A 19,545-nucleotide genomic window follows, 5' to 3' on the forward strand; every position below is an offset into this window, starting at 1 on the left:
CTGTGGGGGCGGTGTTGCACTGTGGCTGCGGAGGACACAGAAAGGGACGAAGAAGAAGAGTTTGACCGGTTGTGGGCGCGCTGCTGTTTGTTGTTGTTTGTTGTTGTTTAGTCGTGCACGCGGCTGACAGGTAGAGTAACAACACGTTCGTTTGACTTTATCAAAGTGTTCGATTCCCTTAATTAAATTATTTGGGCTGTGTATGGTCGCTTCACAGTGGGCTAGCTGTCAGTTAGCATCCTCCAGGCTCGTGTTCACTGGAGCTAGCTAGCCTGCTAGCATGTTATAACGGTACCTGCAGCACTGTGAGCTGCTGAGAGGAGGGTTCGAGTCCGCAGCCTCTCAAAGAACCCGTGGAGACAAACAGTCATGGGTTCAGCCCCCCTCTGGAGCGTGTTTGAGAGGAGAAGCTAACAGTGCTAATGTGTTAGCTTCTCCATTCTGTCCACAACACAGGAGTCAAACATCAGATATTCAGAAAAATGATCTGAGAAGACTTCAACAAGTTCCATTCATTCTCTCAGACCTGTTTCAGTATCTTTATATATCTGTAAATGTTTACATGGATCTGCAAATCTGTATTTAGAGTGTGTGTTTGTGTGTCTGTCAGTGTGTGTGTAGACAGATTAGAAAATATGTACAAACACGTATTCAGAATCTGTGTGTGTGGATATCTGGATTTGAAGATGTGTAAAGAAAATCAAATATGTATTCAGATAAGTGTATTTATTTATTCAAATGTGTAGAGAAATCTGTGAACGCACACTTGGAGATTAATGGATGGAAAGTCGACAGTTTCTGCTCAGGCGTCCTCTCACTCTGCTAGAGAGAGACATTCACTTTATTAACATTAAGTTAAAACAGTGTCTTCCTTTCAGCTGCCGGAGTCATGAGCGAGTACAGGATCCATCACGATGTGGACCAGCTGCTCAGCCTGCTTCATGTCCGAGGAGGTGATGGAGCAGAGGGCTACATAGACTTACTGCAGAAACACAGGACTCCCTATGTCACCACCACGGTCTCCTCTCACAGCGCCAAGGTGGGTGACACACCTTGTGGGTAACACACAGTTGAACAAGGTGACCTGGCAGGAGTTGCCCCTAACTGCTGGGGGCATAAAATTAAGAGAATTTAAACCATACAAATAATTAGTGATACCTCTTGTGAACGTAAATCTGTTTCTTACTGTAGAAATGTCTTACCGGCTGTTGTGTTGTCTTCAGGTCAAATTAGCAGAGTTCTCTAAAACCCCCGAGGACTTCTTGAGGAAGTATGAGGAGCTCAAGTCCAAAAACGTCCGTATTCTCGACCCTTTGGTTTATCTGCTCTCCAAATTCTGCGAGGACAAAGAGGTAAGAAATCCTTAACTTGCTGATAATAACATGGTTTTGTCTGTAACTACTTGATTCTTGCATTTATCTATTTTACCCATTGGCTTCATAAATGTGACATAATTGTGTTTTCATATGAAAGATGATCTCATCTCTACGAATGCTCTGTGTACCCAGTTGCTCCAGTCTCTGCAGAAGAATGCCAAAGAGAGGGCGGAGTCATCAGCAAACACGACGTCAACCACCACCACCAGTTACTCTCTGCCTCAGACCAGCACCAAGATGTCCATGCAGGAACTGGACGAGCTGCGGAAGAAGCTCGGCAACGTGACGGCCAGCTCCACCGCTCCCCTGGTGAGCACGTCTGACCCAGATCCACACTGTCCGGGGGTCGGCCCATGAAAACAAGAGGTGACACACATTGAAGTGCTGCTTGTGATGAACACATCTGTCTTTGTGATGGTTGCCTGCAGCCTGCGGAGGTCACACGGAAGATGCTGAGGGACAAACACAACAAGAAGAACCCCACCCAGCCCAACCCAGTGTTTCCTAACTGGGTGTACGACCGTCCTGCTCTGCTCGGAGACTTCATCATCAGCCCCACACCAGCAGGAGATCCTCTGGTGCCCATCGGTAAATCCATCCATAAGACAAGCTTCAGATTCATCTCTGCTCTGCTCACAGAGTTTGTTCAACAGCTTTCCTGAACAGATTCCATCAAATCTCTGTTTGTCATCCATGTTACTGGTGTTGATAATGGTTTTAATAATCTGCCGTCAGGTACCATGCCCATGGCCACTCAGGAACTAGCTCTGGTGGAGGATCTGCTGTTCGTCCTGATCGGAGTTGATGGGCGGGACATTACAGCTCAGCCTGTGCTGGGGAGGCAGAACCGCTCCTTCATTGTGGACTCGACACTGGACATGTCCATCAAAGAACTGGTTAACAGAATATTACCAGTCGCGTCGTATTACTCCACAATAACCCGGTGAGTCGCTCCGGCTCGACTTCCTCTTCAGTGTCTGACTGTCGCAGGAGAAGAAGAAGTGTTGAATGGCGGCGTCTTTGTGCTTCAGGTTCATCGAGGAGAAGTCGTCCTTTGAGTACGGCCAGGTGAACCACGCCCTGACAGCGGCGATGAGGACCCTGATGAAGGAGTATCTGATTCTGGTCACTCAGCTGGAGCATCTCCAGCGGCAGGGCCTGCTGTCCCTGCAGAAGCTCTGGTTCTACATCCAGCCCACAATGAGAACCATGGAGATTCTGGCCTGTATCGGTAAGACTGTGAACACCAGAGCAGACATTCTAACCAGGTTCAATATAAAAAAACTCATGTGGAAAAGAAGCAATCATTATTTTAACATACAAAGTATTTCTTACCAAGATGCAAGATTTTTATTGTCAAATGCAAAACAATAACATGAAGCAGTCGCTGGCAATGAAATGTTTGAGTCACAGGCTCTCTTCTAGCTATGCTCAAGTAATTACAACCCAAAAAAATAAAATAGAATATCAACATATAAATGGAAAATAAAATATATATATATCTAAATATATTAATATATATATTTACAAAAAAAATATATATATATATTTTAGATTATTTACAAAATCAGCAGATAAAGCATTTCTTTCATGTTGATGGTTAATTTCATCTTGAGTTGACTGCAAAAACACTCAAAGTCACTTATTTTACATATTATTAGAGGTTATTTTATTGATTTATGTGAAACCCGACCCGTTTTGAACGTTAATATTGTCTGATGAACATACCTGTATATTAAGTCCTTGCTGGTGAACAGCAACTGCTCATTCTCACCACTGGGGGCCAGTCTGAACCAGGTTGAGAGAGATGAATGTCAGACATTAGAAAGCAAACTTGTTTTTTCATCGGTGTATTAAAAACCATTTATCACTCAACATTTCAGAAATATGAAATAACCTTCCTCTATTGTTTCCACAGCGTCCTCAGTGGATAAAGGAGAGTGTATGGGCGGCTTGACCCTGAGCCTCCTGCACGACCGAACCTTCAACTTCACCGGAGACAGCCAGGCTCAGGAGCTGTGTCTCTACCTCACCAAAGCAGCCAGCGTTCCTTACTTTGAGATACTGGAGAAGTGGATCTACAGAGGCATCATCAAGGACCCGTACAGGTGCAGCTAAACCCCACGAGACAAACCACGGGCTCAAAGGTTCACGCTGCCTCTTGTTTCTGTTGGATTTGAAATCTGTCTCATCTGTGTGTTTGTGCTCGCAGTGAGTTCATGGTGGAAGAACATGAGCTTCAGAAAGAGAAGATTCAGGAGGACTACAACGACAAGTACTGGGATCAGAGATACACCATCGTCCAGCATCGCATTCCCTCCTTTCTACAGAAAATGGCCGACAAAATATTAAGCACAGGTAAATAAAAGTACACAAAACAAAGGGAACCCAGAAGGGTGCTTCTTAGATTAAAAGGGTTTATTCATTGTCTCCGTTCTCTGATTTATATTTTAGGAAAGTATCTGAACGTGGTGCGCGAGTGCGGCCGCGACGTGACGTGTCCCGATGCGAAGGAGGTGCTGTACACTCTGAAGGAGAGGGCGTATGTGGAGCAGATCGAGAAAGCTTACAACTACGCCAGCAAGGTCCTGCTGGACTTCCTCATGGAAGAGAAGGAGCTGGTTTTACGACTCAGGTAAAGTCTAGATGTTCTCGGGTGGAGTCCCAGGAAAGATGAGAGAGAAAGAGATGCTGCTTTATTCTCTCATGGACCCACTCTGACATTTCGCTCTCAGCAAATGTCCAAATGTCTGAAAGCTCTGCTGTGACTCTGAAACTGTTGTTTTGACTCAGGTCCATCAAGCACTACTTCTTGATGGACAAAGGCGACTTCTTCGTGCACTTCATGGACCTGACGGAGGAGGAGCTGAAGAAGCCGGTGGATGACATCGTGCCCCCCCGACTCGAGGCTCTGCTGGAGCTCGCTCTGAGGATGAGCACGGCCAACACGGACCCCTTCAAAGACGACCTCAAGGTGGGGGGGGGGGGGCTCTTCTGGGATTTATGTTAATTTCATTGGTCAGAGTTAGACTACATAATGAATCTGTACCTACAATGTTCAGTAGAAAAAGGAAACTGCTAGAATCAGATTTGATGATTCGACCAAATTACCTTCTCATCACTAACGGAGTCGGTCCAGTCGTCTTCTTTTGGTCACTCACTCATCTCATGATGCTGCTCGTTACGTGCGCCTCTCATAACGTTTGTATTTCCTCTTTCCACAGATCGACTTAATGCCTCATGATGTCATCACGCAGCTGCTGCGGGTGCTGGCCATCGAGACCAAACAAGAAAGGTCCATCATCAATGCCGACTCGACGGAGACGGGCCTGAGCGGCCTGGAGGCCTTCTCCTTCGACTATATCGTCAAGTGGCCGCTCTCGCTCATCATCAACAGGTTTCTACAGATCTTATCTTACGGTCTCTGTCACTTCAGCTCCACGTGAAACTCAAAAATGTCTTCACAATGTTAATGAAAGTGATTTCCAGCTTTCACACATTCAGTGTGTGACACACAGATCTTTGCATTTGTGTTAATTTTGCAGGAAAGCTCTGACGAGGTACCAGATGTTGTTCAGACACATCTTTTATTGTAAACATGTGGAGAGGCTGCTGTGCAACGTTTGGATCAGCAACAAGGATTTCAGGAAGTACACGTTGCATTCGGCCAAATGGTGAGTTTTCAATAGAACTTTACATTTAAATGATAGAAAATCTCCACAAGCCAAACGTCCTCATGCTCTCTGTTCAAACTGCCTGTTTGCAGGTTTTCTACTGCGTTTGCTCTTCGCCAGCGGATGTTGAACTTTGTGCAGAACATCCAGTACTACATGATGTTTGAGGTCATGGAGCCCACCTGGCACATCATGGAGACCAACCTGAAAACTGTGAGTGGAAGCGAATGATCTCCTGTCCCAACGTGTCGGGAAACTCGGGACTGGGTTTTCCGGTTTGTTGTCGGGACACTTACAGAAAACGTTCTTCTCCTCCAGGCGTCAAACATCGATGACGTGCTCTGCCATCACACCAGCTTCCTGGACAACTGCCTGAAGGACTGCATGCTGACCAACCCCGAGCTGCTCCGCATCTTCTCCAAGCTCATGTCTGTCTGCGTCATGTTCACAAACTGCATGCAGGTGAGTTGACCTGAGGATGAAGAAGAGAAACTTATCACGTCTGTGTTCTTTGAACTAGACTTTTATAAAAATGTAATATAAACCTGTAAATGGAACCAGCTGGTTGTGTCGTTGTGCAGAGGTTCACTCAGTTAGAACGTCTCTCTATGGAGAGGGAGAGCAGGGACAGGCCTCCGCCTCAGAGCACCCCCGCTGAGGAGGCAGAGAAGAAGCGACAGGCCACGAAGGTATTTCACTGAACAACCCTCACGTTGACCTTCACCTCCTTAAATACACAGATACTTGTACAGGTACACTGTGTACTTTCAGAAATGTGAACATCAAAACCAGAAAGTATTCCAACCAATCAACAGCTGGCACCTCAGCTAAATTACACATATCTGAATACTTAAGTCATTGTGATATTTTGGTTTCTCCTTTTTTAATGAATTTCTAACGCAACAACTTTGTGTTCATGGGGCATTGAGTTAAGATGGATGAAGTGAAGGCGTCTGAATATTTGAACGTTATATTTGTCTTCACTTGCTGCTTCAGCTTTTAGCCGAGCACGTGGACGCCCTCCAGTCCGAGGCAGGCTTCGAAGCCACCATCAGCAAGTTCGACAGTAACTTCAGCACGTTGCTGCTCGACCTGCTGGACAAGCTGAGCATCTACAGCACCAACGACTGTGAACACAGCATGATCAGCATCATCTACAGGTCAGAGAGGAACACACACCGAGGGTCATTAGGCTCCACGGGATCATAAATACCATAACGTTGGCAGCAGCAGATCAGATCACTTGACACTATCAATGTTAATTCTGTGAGTAACTCGATAACAAGTCACATTAAACTTGAATGTCGTAGGATTAAAGTGCGCCGCCATAGATCCTAAATGAGCGAGGATCCCCCACTCTGTCACGACACTGTACAAACAGAGAGGACGGAGAGTTACTGTAGTTTAACACTTGATAAAAGGTAAATGATGAATATTGTGTTTTGTGCCCCCACATGGTAAAAAAACTCCCTTCATGCAGTTTGAGGGTTAAAATATAAACACAATTGATTTTATAATTAATTAATTTTGTCTGGATTAACAAATACTCTTTACAGGAACTCTGTTGCTCTACATCTATATCTGTAATACGCACCTTCCCTTGTGTCCACGATAAAGAGACTCATCGATATGTAAATGTCTCACAGGCTGGACTTCAATGGATTCTACACGGAGCGTCTGGAGAAACTGGCCATCGAGCGCAGTCAGAAAGCTGCAGTGTAGCGTGTCCTCCTCTCGTGTCCCGACCGTCCCTCAGCGAGACAGACGTCCTGTCCTCACGCCTTCCATCTGCTGCAGCTTCCGCCCAGATGTTTACTGTGTGTACATGAAATATGATGAAGAGTTCAACGTTCTCATGTTCGCAGCATCGTATCAAAGCTTCACGTCAACCTGTAAAGACCGGTGGGACTGATTTTTTTCTTTGTGTGTTCGCCTGCCTCTTGTTGTATCTGTACAGTCATGTGTGTTTTTTTTGCACTTCATTAAAACGAGACTTTACTGAACGATGACTTTGTTGGATTTGATTGTTGCTCAGAGAAACCACGAGCAGATGGAAACTGAATTACTGAAGATGAATACCTGTAATATGAGTATTTTATTATTTAATGTGATGATTAACGAGTCCTGTTAATTCATTCTTTTTGGAGGATTGTGAGTTACTGGATGAAAAATGTGATTGACAGGAAATCCAGTTAACATATAAACATGCTCTTGCTCGTTTCTAGCAAATACAATGTGTTAAATTTATCAATATTTAATTAGACGTGATTAAAACGATTAATACACTTCTGCAAAGGCGTGGAACTGCTTTAACTGACACACGATAAGAGTATGAATCAATAAAACCTAAATCAGCACCTGAGGTATTGTAATAATAACAACTGAGGATTCAGAAATCCCTCCACAACAATATCTTTTGTAAGAATACCTTTTTAATTTTTGAATTGTTTTACATCCTAAATCGTGGGAGACTCTTCAAGAGTCGATGTCAAAACAAGTTTATACTGAACCTATATTATAATTAATATGAAATTCATCAACAGAACACTGAGAATTAATAAAACACTGCCAGTTTTCACCTTTATGACGATGACAGTGGAATGATGATTTTATTTTGAAAAACCCTCCGTCTAACAGAAGTCAGGTTTCATTTCTTTAACTTTATTCTGACGTCAGCGTGTTTCCGGTAAATGTGTGGGGCGGTGATAAGAGTGAAGGGGGGGGCGGGGGCGGGGTCTGCCCGGACGCGGATGATTGACGGAGGAGAGTTAACGGGACAGAGGAGCTGCGGTGACAGAGCAGAGAGGGCTTCATCCCGGGCAGAGGGACAACATGAGGTCGCTGTGGTTCACATGGGGTAAAACATCTTCATCTTATTTATTAATATTCATCCTTTTAATAGACATTAGTTGCTTCAGTTATAAAGTGAGAGTTGTACTGTTATTAATGACGAGTTATTAGTTCATAAGTTGTATTTAAAGATTTAATCTCTAGTGTAGAACTGAAGGAAAAGACTCATAATTAATAGATAATAGATGATTAGTTATGAATCAGTTGTTTTAATGTTTAAAGCTCAGTTCTTTATGTGATCAGCTTTTTAAAAAGTCTTCACCAACAGTTACAGAATCATTAGAATACTTCAGAAATGTTTTATCTGTGTTTTTAGTTCAATAAACATGAAACTGTAACAGCTGCAGTTCTGTGATCTGACCTCATGAAAGATATTTAATCCATCAGTTCCATCCGACGTGTGTTTAATGATTAATCAATGACCTCAGAAGTTATTAAAGAGATGATTTGACAGTGATGTGATAGAAAGTTCGGCCTCATCAGCCCTGCTGGTTTGAATCTGAGTCTTTCTTACTGGAGTCAGTGGGATATTGACGTGAAGCCAGTGCAGACCATCGCCTCCACTGGGAACCAGTGAATAACGCTGCTGCTGTTGCCTCTGTGCAGTTTGTGTGGTGCACGGCTCGGAGCTGCTGTCTCACGTGGAGCGCTACGAGGTGGTCCGACCCCAGAGGCTGCGGGGGGGGCAGAGGAGCAGCCTGAAGGAGGAGCAGGTGACTGCACCTCCTCACCTGCACACACACAGCTGATCCAAAGACACTGATATGAGAGTTATATTTAAACATCTGCTCATCGTTCAGAGACAAATTCTAAAGTTCTACATTCATCCGACAGCTGTTATGATTAGATTATTAGAATAGAGAGGAGGTTTAACACGTAACTCAGATATGGAAAATGGTTTTTAAACACAGAGTGTCCCTTTGTGGGCACATTATCTATGAATATATTCAGTTTAGACTCAGTGCAGCTCTATCAGCATCTGAATCAGAGCGAGAGAGATTAACTGAAGTTCTCTTACGTCAGTGAAAACTTGAAAGCAAAAGTAAAAAATAAAAGAAAAGTCATCTTCAACTGTCGGTGGTTTGGTGTGACTGTGGTTTCCCTGCAGCTTTATCCCGACACGGTGCAGTACCAGTTGGCCATTGAAGGGAGGACCCACACTATCCATCTGGAAAAAAACAGGTACACACAGTTTTTTTAAATATATATACATAGATATTTATATATAGTACCATTTCAGATCCTAAATAAAACGTGTAATGTGTAAAATATCCGTGTCTTTAAAATCTGTCTTGTATATTTGACAGTAATCTCATCGGGGGGGGCTTCACTGAAACTCACTACTCAGGAGACGGGAAACGAGTCACCACGTCCCCGAGCGAGGTGAGACGCCCTCTGATCGAGAATTCAATAAAGACAAATCATCTCCTTCTGATTTGGTTCCAGTCCAGGACATTTGAGTCGTTAGTTGAGAAATACGTTTTCTGTCTTTGACCTCGTGAGTGTTTCTATCGGTGCAGGAGCTCTGTTACTATCACGGTCACATCGCAGGGGAGCCGGACTCGTCGGTCAGTGTCGGGATCTGTTCTGGAATCAGGTGAGAAAGTCTCTAATCGTATTATTTACATAAAGTCCTGAAGTGTTCGTGAAGTTGCTTCATGACGTCATCGCTTCGTGTTTCCTGTGTTTTCCAACCTGTGTGTGAATAAATATAAAGTCTCTCTCAGTTTGATTTGACTTCACAGATCTTCAGACTAACATCTATCTTCTTCTCTTCTGGTCTCTCAGCGGCTTCCTTCGAGCCCGGCAGCAGGTTTACCTGATCGAGCCTCTGGGTCAGTCTGAGGACGGAGACCATGCAGTGTACAGACATGAACACCTGAAGATCAGTGACAGCTCCACATCGAACCCCAGCATGATGTACGACCAGGACCAGAACCAGGACCAGGACCAGGACCAGGGGCCTCGCCTGGCTGGTCTCTTCAGGTCCAGACCCTGGGTAGGTGACATCTTGTGCTTTAAATTTAAACCTGAATAACCGATGTTTCCATTTGAGTCTAAGATTCACTCGCTTCTATCTCAGCTCCTGGTCTCCACCCACTCCTGAGGGAAAGATCTGCTTCCCCTCCACCTCGTTATCTGTTAAATGCTCCACAGCGACTCTAAGTGTGTGTGTGTGGATGTTTGTGGGTGGATGTGTGTGGATGTGTTGTATATTTAGTATTGTGATTTACTTTAATTACATTTATATAAAACCTGAGTTTTCAGATACTGTCCTTTTTTCTTTTTGCCTTTTTAAACTAGTTGATTTATTGTAAGGTGATAAAATAATTATATTTGCAAAGTATAAATATAAAAACAGGTTATAATATGGTGTAGTAATAAATGTTCTGTGTGGACGTTCACTCAGTTGTGTGTTTGTGTGTTTCCTTCCAGAAGACGAACCCTGTCACTCAGAGGTTTGTCGAGTTGTTTGTGGTCGTCGACAACTCGGAGGTAAAAAACTAATTTCCCTTGTTTTACTGGTTTTACTCCATCACTGTGTGAATCTAAACCAGTTTCTCTCTCTCCAGTACAAACGATATGGAAGTGAGACCAAGTCCCGTGTCCTCGGGGCAATAAACCACGTTGACAAGGTGAATTATTCTTTTTGGGCTGATGTTTCATTTGCTGTTAGTGAGGCAGCTCTCATTTATCCATCAACCCCCCCCCCCCCCCCCTCCTCCGCCTGCAGCTCTATCGAACCCTGAACATCCGGGTCATGCTGGTGGGCCTGGAGATCTGGACGCACAGAGACTACATCCAGGTGGAAGAAAACTCAGAGACGACTCTGGACAACTTCCTGATGTGGCGACAGGCCGACCTGCTGAGGAGGACGCAGCACGACAACGCCCAGTTTGTGACGTGAGCATCAGGGACGGACATGTGTGCAGGTCGAAGGTCAAGCTGCAGGTCGAAGGTCAAGCTGCAGGTCGAAGGTCAACCTGCAGGTTGAAGGTCCAGCTGCAGGTTGAAGGTCCAGCTGCAGGTTGAAGGTCAAGCTGCCGGTTGAAGGTCCAGCTGCAGGTTGAAGGTCCAGCTGCAGGTTGAAGGTCAAGCTGCAGGTTGAAGGTCAAGCTGCAGTTTGAAGGTCAAGCTGCAGGTTGAAGGTCCAGCTGCAGGTTGAAGGTCAAGCTGCAGTTTGAAGGTCAAGCTGCAGTTTGAAGGTCAAGCTGCAGGTTGAAGGTCAAGCTGCAGTTTGAAGGTCAAGCTGCAGGTTGAAGGTCAAGCTGCAGGTTGAAGGTCCAGCTGCAGGTTGAAGGTCCAGCTGCAGGTTGAAGGTCCAGCTGCAGGTTGAAGGTCAAGCTGCAGGTTGAAGGTCCAGCTGCAGGTGGAAGGTCAAGCTGCAGGTTGAAGGTCAAGCTGCAGGTTGAACGTCCAGCTGCAGGTTGAAGATAAAGCTGCAGGTTGAAGGTCCAGCTGCAGGTTGAAGGTCAAGCTGCAGGTTGAAGGTCAAGCTGCAGGTTGAAGGTCAAGCTGCAGGTTGAAGGTCAAGCTGCAGGTTGAACGTCCAGCTGCAGGTTGAAGATAAAGCTGCAGGTTGAAGGTCCAGCTGCAGGTTGAAGGTCAAGCTGCAGGTTGAAGGTCAAGCTGCAGGTTGAAGCTCCAGCTGCAGGTTGAAGGTCCAGCTGCAGGTTGAAGGTCCAGCTGCAGGTTGAAGCTCCAGCTGCAGGTTGAAGGTCCAGCTGCAGGTTGAAGATAAAGCTGCAGGTTGAAGGTCAAGCTGCAGGTTGAAGCTCCAGCTGCAGGTTGAAGGTCCAGCTGCAGGTTGAAGGTCAAGCTGCAGGTTGAAGGTCAAGCTGCAGGTTGAAGCTCCAGCTGCAGGTTGAAGGTCCAGCTGCAGGTTGAAGGTCCAGCTGCAGGTTGAAGCTCCAGCTGCAGGTTGAAGGTCCAGCTGCAGGTTGAAGATAAAGCTGCAGGTTGAAGGTCAAGCTGCAGGTTGAAGCTCCAGCTGCAGGTTGAAGGTCCAGCTGCAGGTTGAAGGTCAAGCTGCAGGTTGAAGGTCAAGCTGCAGGTTGAAGCTCCAGCTGCAGGTTGAAGGTCCAGCTGCAGGTTGAAAGTCAAGCTGCAGGTTGAAGGTCCAGCTGCAGGTTGAAGGTCAAGCTGCAGGTTGAAGGTCAAGCCGCAGTTTGACCTGATGTCAGATGTTTGTCCTCCACAGCGGCAGAGACTTGGAGAACAACACGGTGGGGCTGGCTAATAAGTTCGCCATGTGCACCGGGAACTCGGGAGGAATCAACCAGGTACGCCCCCCCCCCCCCCCGACCTCTGACCTGTTTCTGTATTTTAAGATTAATTCTGCAGAAATTAAAAAACACAGCTCTGCGTTTCCCCGCCAGGATCACCACGAGAACCCGATAGGCCTCGCCTCCACCATCGCTCACGAGATGGGACACAACTTTGGTTTGTCCCACGATGACCCGGGCTGCGTGTGTGGTCCGTTCCACAGCAGCGACAACTGTGTGATGGCCGACAAGCTCAGGTGAAGAACATGAATCTGATCCACGTCCAGGGACACAGAGAATAATTCTGCATTGAATGTTGGGAAGGATCAAATGAATGAGGCAGCTCCCCCCCCTGGTTCAGACCCCTCAGATATGGAAGGAAAACGTAACACAACAACAAAACCTTGAAGCACAAAGAGTGTTTATCTGAATCCTGAGTTCGGCCTTTTCACGCAGCCTCAGTGCTGCAGCTCCCTGATGCTCTTGGGGCTGATCTCTGGTCAGATCCCTGCAGGTTCAGCACCTGGAGGAGAAGCTGAAACCAGAAGGGCGGATGCTGTTACAGCTGCAGATCAAAGCCCATGGGTTCAGAATGATGTGACTGTGAAGTGAACTCACAGTACTTACAGGCGTCCAGTGAATCGTGTTCATCCTTGAATCTCCTCGTCCTCAGGACAGGAAGTCAAGCGTTCCCGGAGTTCTTCAGCAGCTGCAGCGTCCAGCAGCTGGCTGAGTTCCTGGAGCGAGCTCAGCCCGACTGCCTGGACCGACCCCGAGGCGTCAGGACCATCGCTGTGGGCCCCCGCTGTGGCAACGCCCTGCTGGACCCCGGAGAGGAGTGTGACTGTGGCACCGTGGAGGTGAGACCTTGAGACGAGGCTGATGCAGCAGGATAGTGCTTATTAGAAAGTATTAAAACATGTCCTCTGGGGACGGAAGGTCCCATGTGGGTTGTTCTCCAGCTGTGGCTCCTGTGAGGTCACGGTTGATAGAAGCGAGTGATGATCTAATGCTGAGCTGCAGTTTGGCCTCAAAGCGTTAAAATAGTTTTCCTGTGTGCTCACGTCTTGTTGGCAGAGACGCTGCTTGTGTGTTAACATTTTAACGGTCTGGCGTTTCATCAGCTCAGCTCTTGTTCTGGATGGAACTGGATCCTGAACCATGTTGTGTTTTCTCTCTAGGAATGCAGGAACCTCTGTTGTGAAGCCTCGACTTGTCGTCTGAAGGAAGGATCCCAGTGTGCTCACGGCCAGTGCTGCGATAACTGTCAGGTACTTCAGGAGAGAAGCAAAAACCAGTAACCTGATATCAACTCCCACTGTCACAGTTCATCGTCTGAGATGAACAGACACAGAGGTGGAAGTTGAAGTGAGAAACATACGAGTCATTTATCCGACAGCTGAGAATCTGAACGCTCCTCTGTCCCAGAGCAACACGAAGCTGAAAGTCAGCTCGAGTCCCGTCTCAGAGTCTCAGGCTCAAACATTCACTGTTTCTCCAACTTCACAATCTGAAGCTGCTCTTTGAGGTCGGACAAATCAAATCCTGAATGTTTGTAGAGGACATTGATTCGCCCACTGGGGGGGGGAGGAGATCGGAACCAGTTTTCACGGCGACCCATCGAATGGTTGTTGAGTTGTTTCAGACCAGAGCTGCAGGTCAAAGGTCAAACAGACCCGCCCTGTGACCGGCCAGAAACTGAAGCTGTTCAAATAACGACAGGACGAGGTTTCAATTAAACATCAGCAGCAGCTTGATAATAACAGGAAACAGAGGGTGATGCCAGTGAGGTGTGACCACATCACAGGAAGTCAAGAGCTGGTCCAACCCATAAAACACCAGAGAAATGCACAAGCTCATAAAGTTCACTGATTAACCAGCATCTCTTCATCTGTTCCAGTTCCAGCCGGCTGGAGGTGTGTGCAGGAAGTCGGCCGGCGACTGCGACCTGCCTGAGTTCTGCACCGGCCTCTCGGGGGAGTGTCCCGAGGACGGCTTCGAGATGAACGGCAAACCCTGCTCCGGCCCGGCGCCGGGCTACTGCCACGACGGCCAGTGTCCCTCACACGAGCAGCACTGCTGGAGGCTGTTTGGACCCGGTACTGTCCCCACACCACCTCAGGGTGCTCGATCACATCAACAAGAAGGAACTGAATCAAGAAAGAAATGAAAACAAACACTGAGAGAGCGGCTTGTAAAGATGAGGAAACATGTCTGTGCAGCTACTTTTCATGTCTTCATGCTAACAACCCTGGATGTCTCCCGTCCTCAGGGGCCATGGTTGGACCAGATTTGTGTTTCGACCTGAACAAACGAGGCGAGGAAGGTGCAAACTGTGGGAGAACCAAACGGGGCTACATCCCCTGCACGGTGCAGTACGTCCCACGGCACAGAGCGTCCTGCTGCTCTATCACATTCAAGGGAACTCGGCTCCCTGAGGTTTTCAAAGTGCTCTATCGACTCACTGATTCAATTCTTCTCTTCTCTCTGTAGGAATTACAAGTGTGGGTCTATATTTTGTCTGGGAGGGGGCGAGTCCATCACTGGTAAGAGGGCAGGGTACACTGTGCGTGGCATGGAGTGCAAAGTGGTGGTGGATGAACTCACCAGGAACCTGGACATGGTGCCTTCAGGGACCAGATGTGGACCAAATAAGGTAAAAAGCTCGGGAGTGGAGTCACGTTCAGTGAAGTTCTTAACGAGGTTGATTGTGTTGCTGAGAAACGCTCGTGTGCACAGGTTTGTCTCGACAACAGATGTGTGGACAAATCAGTTTATGGGGAAAAGGAGGAATGTTCCAAGAAATGCAACAATAACGGGGTGAGTGAAGAAGAAGAAGAAGAATTCACATGTTCTGGACCAAAGTTCAACTCAGAGTCTCAAACGTCTTTCTCCCTTCAGGTGTGTAACCACAGGAGCGAGTGCCAGTGCGATCCCAGCTGGGCTCCGCCTCACTGCCACGTCCGCTACGCAGATTTACCTCAAGGTACCGAACCAGGCCCTGGATCTGATTACATGTCTCATAATATAATACAATCTTATCAGGTTTGAACTGAAGGTCAAACTCTCACTGGGCAGCTCAGGAAGAAACTGGTCACATCTGATGGTTGAGTCATTTTTCCAGTGAGCAAAAAAAAGGATGATTCATTATGAGTGTTGTCCCAGTGCAGACCTAATCCTTCTTTACTGGTTTCTTCAACTTCACCTCATTTAAAAAACCTCATTGTCTTGATTCCAGTTGAAGTTAGAGAAAGTTTATCAATCAATTAGCTTCTGAACCTGTGATCACTTTGACATGTGATGCTGAACTGCACCAGAAACCTGATAAATGGAGTTTACAAACTAATTCATCTTCACCTTAAAAAAGAAAAACTTGTGAAACTTTATCTTTGTTCAGAACAAAGAAGTAATGAAATGTGTTTTGACCACATTGTGTTGAAATGTCCAGATTAACATCAGGACGGTTTGTCTTCACTCTGTCTTCACCGAGGCGTTGAGAAAGAAGCCGTGAACATTTCTCACGTCTTTACCGGTTTGTTCTCAGCGATGGAACTAAAGTTGTCTCTGTGGTGATCTAATGCTGAGATGGTGTGAAGTCGCTTCACCTCAGTCTCCTCCCTGATGTGATGGCAGCAACGGGGGGGGGGTTGCTCTGCAGATAGAAACCATACAGGTCGAGTGAAGCTCTACATTGAGTCTAGAGCAAAGTGGTGAAGCAAAACAAGAAGCCCCCCCCCAGCTTGCTGTAGATGATGCAAACAGTCTCACATAAGATGAATTAACAAACTGTGTACAGTAACACACTGTGTGTATATAGAGCGTCTGACAGCCTCCCTGTCTGCGCCTGCAGGTCACATGGGAACAATCGTGGGCGTGTGTGCCGCTCTGTCCGTCCTGCTGCTGGTCGCTGTGGTGATAACGGGACTGATGTGCTGCAAAAAAGACAAAATGGACGACTTCATCTGGAAAAGGTCTTTACACTTTCAAATTCAGTGACTTGTGTCTGTCTCCGTCTGTCCCGCTTCCCGGCTCAATGAATTCTGTGTTTGCAGGAAAGTGCATTCGGCTCCAGGCCAGTTGAACCCGATGTTCCAGGAAGCGGAGGTTAAAGACAGACCTCAGATCAGTCAGCCGACTCTCATGGGCTCGACGGCAGCACAGGTCTGTGACCCCCTGATGGTCCATGTGACCCCGAGCAGACCGGCTCCACAGGTGAGTGTCTCAGAGACGGATTCACGGTGTCGGTGCAGAATCATGTGATCACAACGTTTCTTTTGTTTCCAGCCGCCACAGAAAGAGTCTCTGGTGTCGTCTGCCTCCCACACTGAGCCGGTAAGCTTCAAGTAAACATCCTCTGATGTGATCTCATACAAAAAGCAAACCGAGGAGGAGTGCAATCAGGAGTCACATCAAGTGATGCACAGAGAAAGTTATTTGCGGTGTTGATAGCTGGTTCAAAAACTGTAGTTTCCTGAAACAGCAGAAGATAACAGAAGTTACCAAACGCTTCTCAAACAGGGGGAAGCTGATACAGAACAGACCAACAAGAATGATCCTTTAACTCTACTTTCTAGATTTCAAGACAATGTGAAGGTGAAAATGAAACATCTATTAGTCTATTATTCTCGGTTTTAACAGTTTCTCAGTGATGTTCAAAGATCAACACACTCGCTGAGAATCCAGATCAAAACCGAGAAAGACGGAATAGAAAGTTAAAAGATCAAGACATAAACTGGAATCTTCTTTTTCAGACAAAACCTCAACCTCCACCAAAGCCTCTGCCGCCTTTGAACAAACCACAGGTGAGTCACTCGTCAGCCGGTCCATCATGAGTGAGTGAAGTTCACATGAACAGGAAATGACGTCTTGTTTTCTTTTCAGTACAAAGCAGCCAGACCAAATCCTCCTCCTGTGCCTCCAGTCAAGCCTTGTCCTCCTGCAGCAGCCCGAGTCAAGCCGTGCACTCCTCCACCCCCCCCAGCGAAGCCTCAGGTCCACAGACCAACATGACCAGTGGTTGCCCAGTATGACTGAGACGTTGACTCAGAGCGTCTGATCACATCCGACTCACAGCTTCACTGCTGCTGTAAGAAAAGTGATGTCGTTCACAAAGTGACAATCACCTGCTGCTGCAGCTGGAACTGTTGTGACTGTTTTGTTGTGTTACATTAAATTATGTTTTATTAGTGTGAGGAAAGTCGTTTCTGTTCTAGAGACGATAGAGCACTTCCCAAAAGGAAGCCAAAGTATTTATCGCCCCCTGGTGGCTGGCTGCACTACAGGTCATAAGCCCCGCCTCTATGACGCGTCGTCCATCTTTATTTAGTCTATGGTTCGTACCTTTGTGCCTTAACTGGGGTTTGGACTGAGCCTCGTTAGTCTATCATAAAAAACACAGTGTGAATATTTAATTAATGTTTGCAAAAGGGGAATCATCAGAGATACCGAGCTGAGGCTAAACCACTCGTCTCCACTGCACAAAGATTTTATAATTAAACACGTTTAAACCTGATCAGCCACAAAACCAGTGAATCCCATCTGTTTAGAAACAGGCCAGCCAACACACCAGTTCTTTGCTGTTCTGAGCCGAGGGGCCGGGTCCAGTGAACAGTCTGTGAGGCTGAGCTCACCCCAGTGCTTTTCATACAGTCCCTAAATCGTCCGAAGCCAGTCGGCACTTTGAGGTTCATTTGAATTCTCTCTACGTTTGCCTTGAGAACCTGTGAGCGGTACTTTCAGCCCGGACGCTCTGCACAGAGCAGCGTGTGTGTTCTGTGATTCAGCTGAAACATCTTCATGCTCCGGTTCGTTTTCAGCCCCTGAGGAGAAATCTGTTTTTTTTACTGCACTGATATTTTTCTAGGGCAACAGTCATGTGCTCTTTTACTTCGAAGCAGAAATTGCAAATGAGTGTTTTTATCACAATGATCCTGATTCTCCGTTTCTCTCTGATCACATGATGAAGTGAATGTAAAAACGAATGAAAGGTCTTTTCTTGTAACAAAGTAAAGTGCACTTTAATACAAAACTATGTTTTTCATTTAGTGGATTAAATAATGATTAAAACTTAGATTTTTCATGATGAAGTTTGTTGTGTCTAGTTTCTTCCCAGCCCAGCGTCTTCCTCAGTTCCCAGTTAATCCATAATGATCGGTCTCCAGTGACTCACACGTTTCCTGCTCACACTTAAATCTTTTGTTTCCTCGGCTTCGTGGGAAACAAAGAAACTAGTGAGTGAATAAGACGCTCTGGGATATTCACTCATTACACATTTTAATATGAGCATTTACAAGATCTATGGTTTATTAGAATTATGTTTGAGAGACTTTTAAAAACAGCGACTTTAGTGATTATGGAGGAAAATACTTTCAAAACCTAATGATCCTCAGAAAATGAATCCCCATCATTAGGTCAAATTATCATATTTATGAATTGATGTGACAAATAACATTGAATCTTAAAGGTTTGTTTAGTAAAGAGTCCACAGACGATTACCACACGGAGCCTTTGAGCTTCTTTTAGCTCCTTGTTTTGGTTAAACTGCCTCGAGCTCGATTTCCAGCAGCAGCAGGAAAACTCTGTAAAAGTGTTTGTCCACGAGCTGCTCAGCTGCGACAGCCACAGAGCGACTGGTAGAGAGCGACTGGTAGAGAGCGACTGGTAGAGAGCGACTGGTAGAGAGTAACTGGTAGAGAGCGACTGGTAGAGAGCGACTGGTAGAGAGTGACTGGTAGAGAGCGACTGGTAGAGAGTAACTGGTAGAGAGCGAGTGGTAGAGAGTAACTGGTAGAGAGTAACTGGTAGAGAGCGACTGGTAGAGAGTAACTGGTAGAGAGCGACTGGTAGAGAGTAACTGGTAGAGAGCGACTGGTAGAGAGCGACTGGTAGAGAGTAACTGGTAGAGAGCGACTGGTAGAGAGTAACTGGTAGAGAGCGAGTGGTAGAGAGTAACTGGTAGAGAGTAACTGGTAGAGAGCGACTGGTAGAGAGTAACTGGTAGAGAGCGAGTGGTAGAGAGCGACTGGTAGAGAGTAACTGGTAGAGAGCGAGTGGTAGAGAGTAACTGGTAGAGAGCGACTGGTAGAGAGTAACTGGTAGAGAGCGACTGGTAGAGAGCGACTGGTAGAGAGTAACTGGTAGAGAGTAACTGGTAGAGAGTAACTGGTAGAGAGTGACTGGTAGAGAGCGACTGGTAGAGAATGACTGGTACAGAGCGACTGGTAGAGTGACTGGTACAGAGTAACTGGTAGAGAGCAAATGGTGGAGAGTGACTGGTAGAGAGCGACTGGTAGAGAGCGACTGGTAGAGAGTAACTGGTAGAGAGCGAGTGGTAGAGAGCGACTGGTAGAGAGTAACTGGTAGAGAGCGAGTGGTAGAGAG

General features: G+C 46.4%; 2 protein-coding genes across 2 annotated transcripts; both read left to right on the forward strand.

The window, feature by feature from the left end:
• The first annotated feature begins 29 nt into the window (after positions 1-29).
• tubgcp2 (tubulin gamma complex component 2) lies at positions 30-7,053 on the forward strand. Its single transcript, XM_062414261.1, has 18 exons — positions 30-130; positions 879-1,039; positions 1,224-1,352; positions 1,509-1,685; positions 1,805-1,964; positions 2,112-2,319; positions 2,408-2,607; positions 3,295-3,484; positions 3,589-3,734; positions 3,831-4,011; positions 4,170-4,350; positions 4,601-4,773; positions 4,922-5,050; positions 5,143-5,263; positions 5,369-5,512; positions 5,632-5,739; positions 6,047-6,210; positions 6,697-7,053. The coding sequence occupies exons 2-18, from the start codon at positions 890-892 to the stop codon at positions 6,770-6,772; spliced, it is 2,637 nt and encodes an 878-aa protein (XP_062270245.1). The 5' UTR covers positions 30-130; positions 879-889; the 3' UTR covers positions 6,773-7,053.
• Positions 7,054-7,809: 756 nt separating this feature from the next.
• On the forward strand, positions 7,810-18,251 carry adam8b (ADAM metallopeptidase domain 8b). The gene is made up of 23 exons (XM_062414262.1): positions 7,810-7,907; positions 8,507-8,613; positions 9,009-9,082; positions 9,208-9,283; positions 9,421-9,497; positions 9,689-9,899; positions 10,337-10,396; positions 10,474-10,536; positions 10,635-10,804; positions 12,102-12,183; positions 12,280-12,422; positions 12,839-13,025; positions 13,347-13,436; positions 14,066-14,264; positions 14,438-14,540; positions 14,659-14,821; positions 14,905-14,985; positions 15,067-15,151; positions 16,016-16,136; positions 16,218-16,377; positions 16,450-16,497; positions 16,917-16,967; positions 17,047-18,251. Exons 1-23 carry the CDS (start codon positions 7,883-7,885, stop codon positions 17,173-17,175), a joined length of 2,505 nt encoding a protein of 834 aa, XP_062270246.1. The 5' UTR covers positions 7,810-7,882; the 3' UTR covers positions 17,176-18,251.
• Positions 18,252-19,545: the final 1,294 nt, after the last annotated feature.

This window comes from Platichthys flesus, chromosome 20 (genome assembly GCF_949316205.1).
Source record: "Platichthys flesus chromosome 20, fPlaFle2.1, whole genome shotgun sequence".
In the NCBI taxonomy this organism is placed as follows: domain Eukaryota; kingdom Metazoa; phylum Chordata; class Actinopteri; order Pleuronectiformes; family Pleuronectidae; genus Platichthys; species Platichthys flesus.

Coding starts and splice junctions, on each gene's coding strand:
- adam8b (XM_062414262.1), top strand. CDS start 7,883: ATGAGGTCGCTGTGGTTCACATGGG. Junction 12,423..12,838: donor GTGATGGCCGACAAGCTCAG/GTGAAGAACATG, acceptor CCTCGTCCTCAG/GACAGGAAGTCAAGCGTTCC. Junction 16,137..16,217: donor GACGACTTCATCTGGAAAAG/GTCTTTACACTT, acceptor CTGTGTTTGCAG/GAAAGTGCATTCGGCTCCAG.
- tubgcp2 (XM_062414261.1), top strand. CDS start 890: ATGAGCGAGTACAGGATCCATCACGATGTGGACCAGCTGCTCAGCCTG. Junction 1,686..1,804: donor CCAGCTCCACCGCTCCCCTG/GTGAGCACGTCT, acceptor GGTTGCCTGCAG/CCTGCGGAGGTCACACGGAA. Junction 2,320..2,407: donor TATTACTCCACAATAACCCG/GTGAGTCGCTCC, acceptor TTTGTGCTTCAG/GTTCATCGAGGAGAAGTCGT.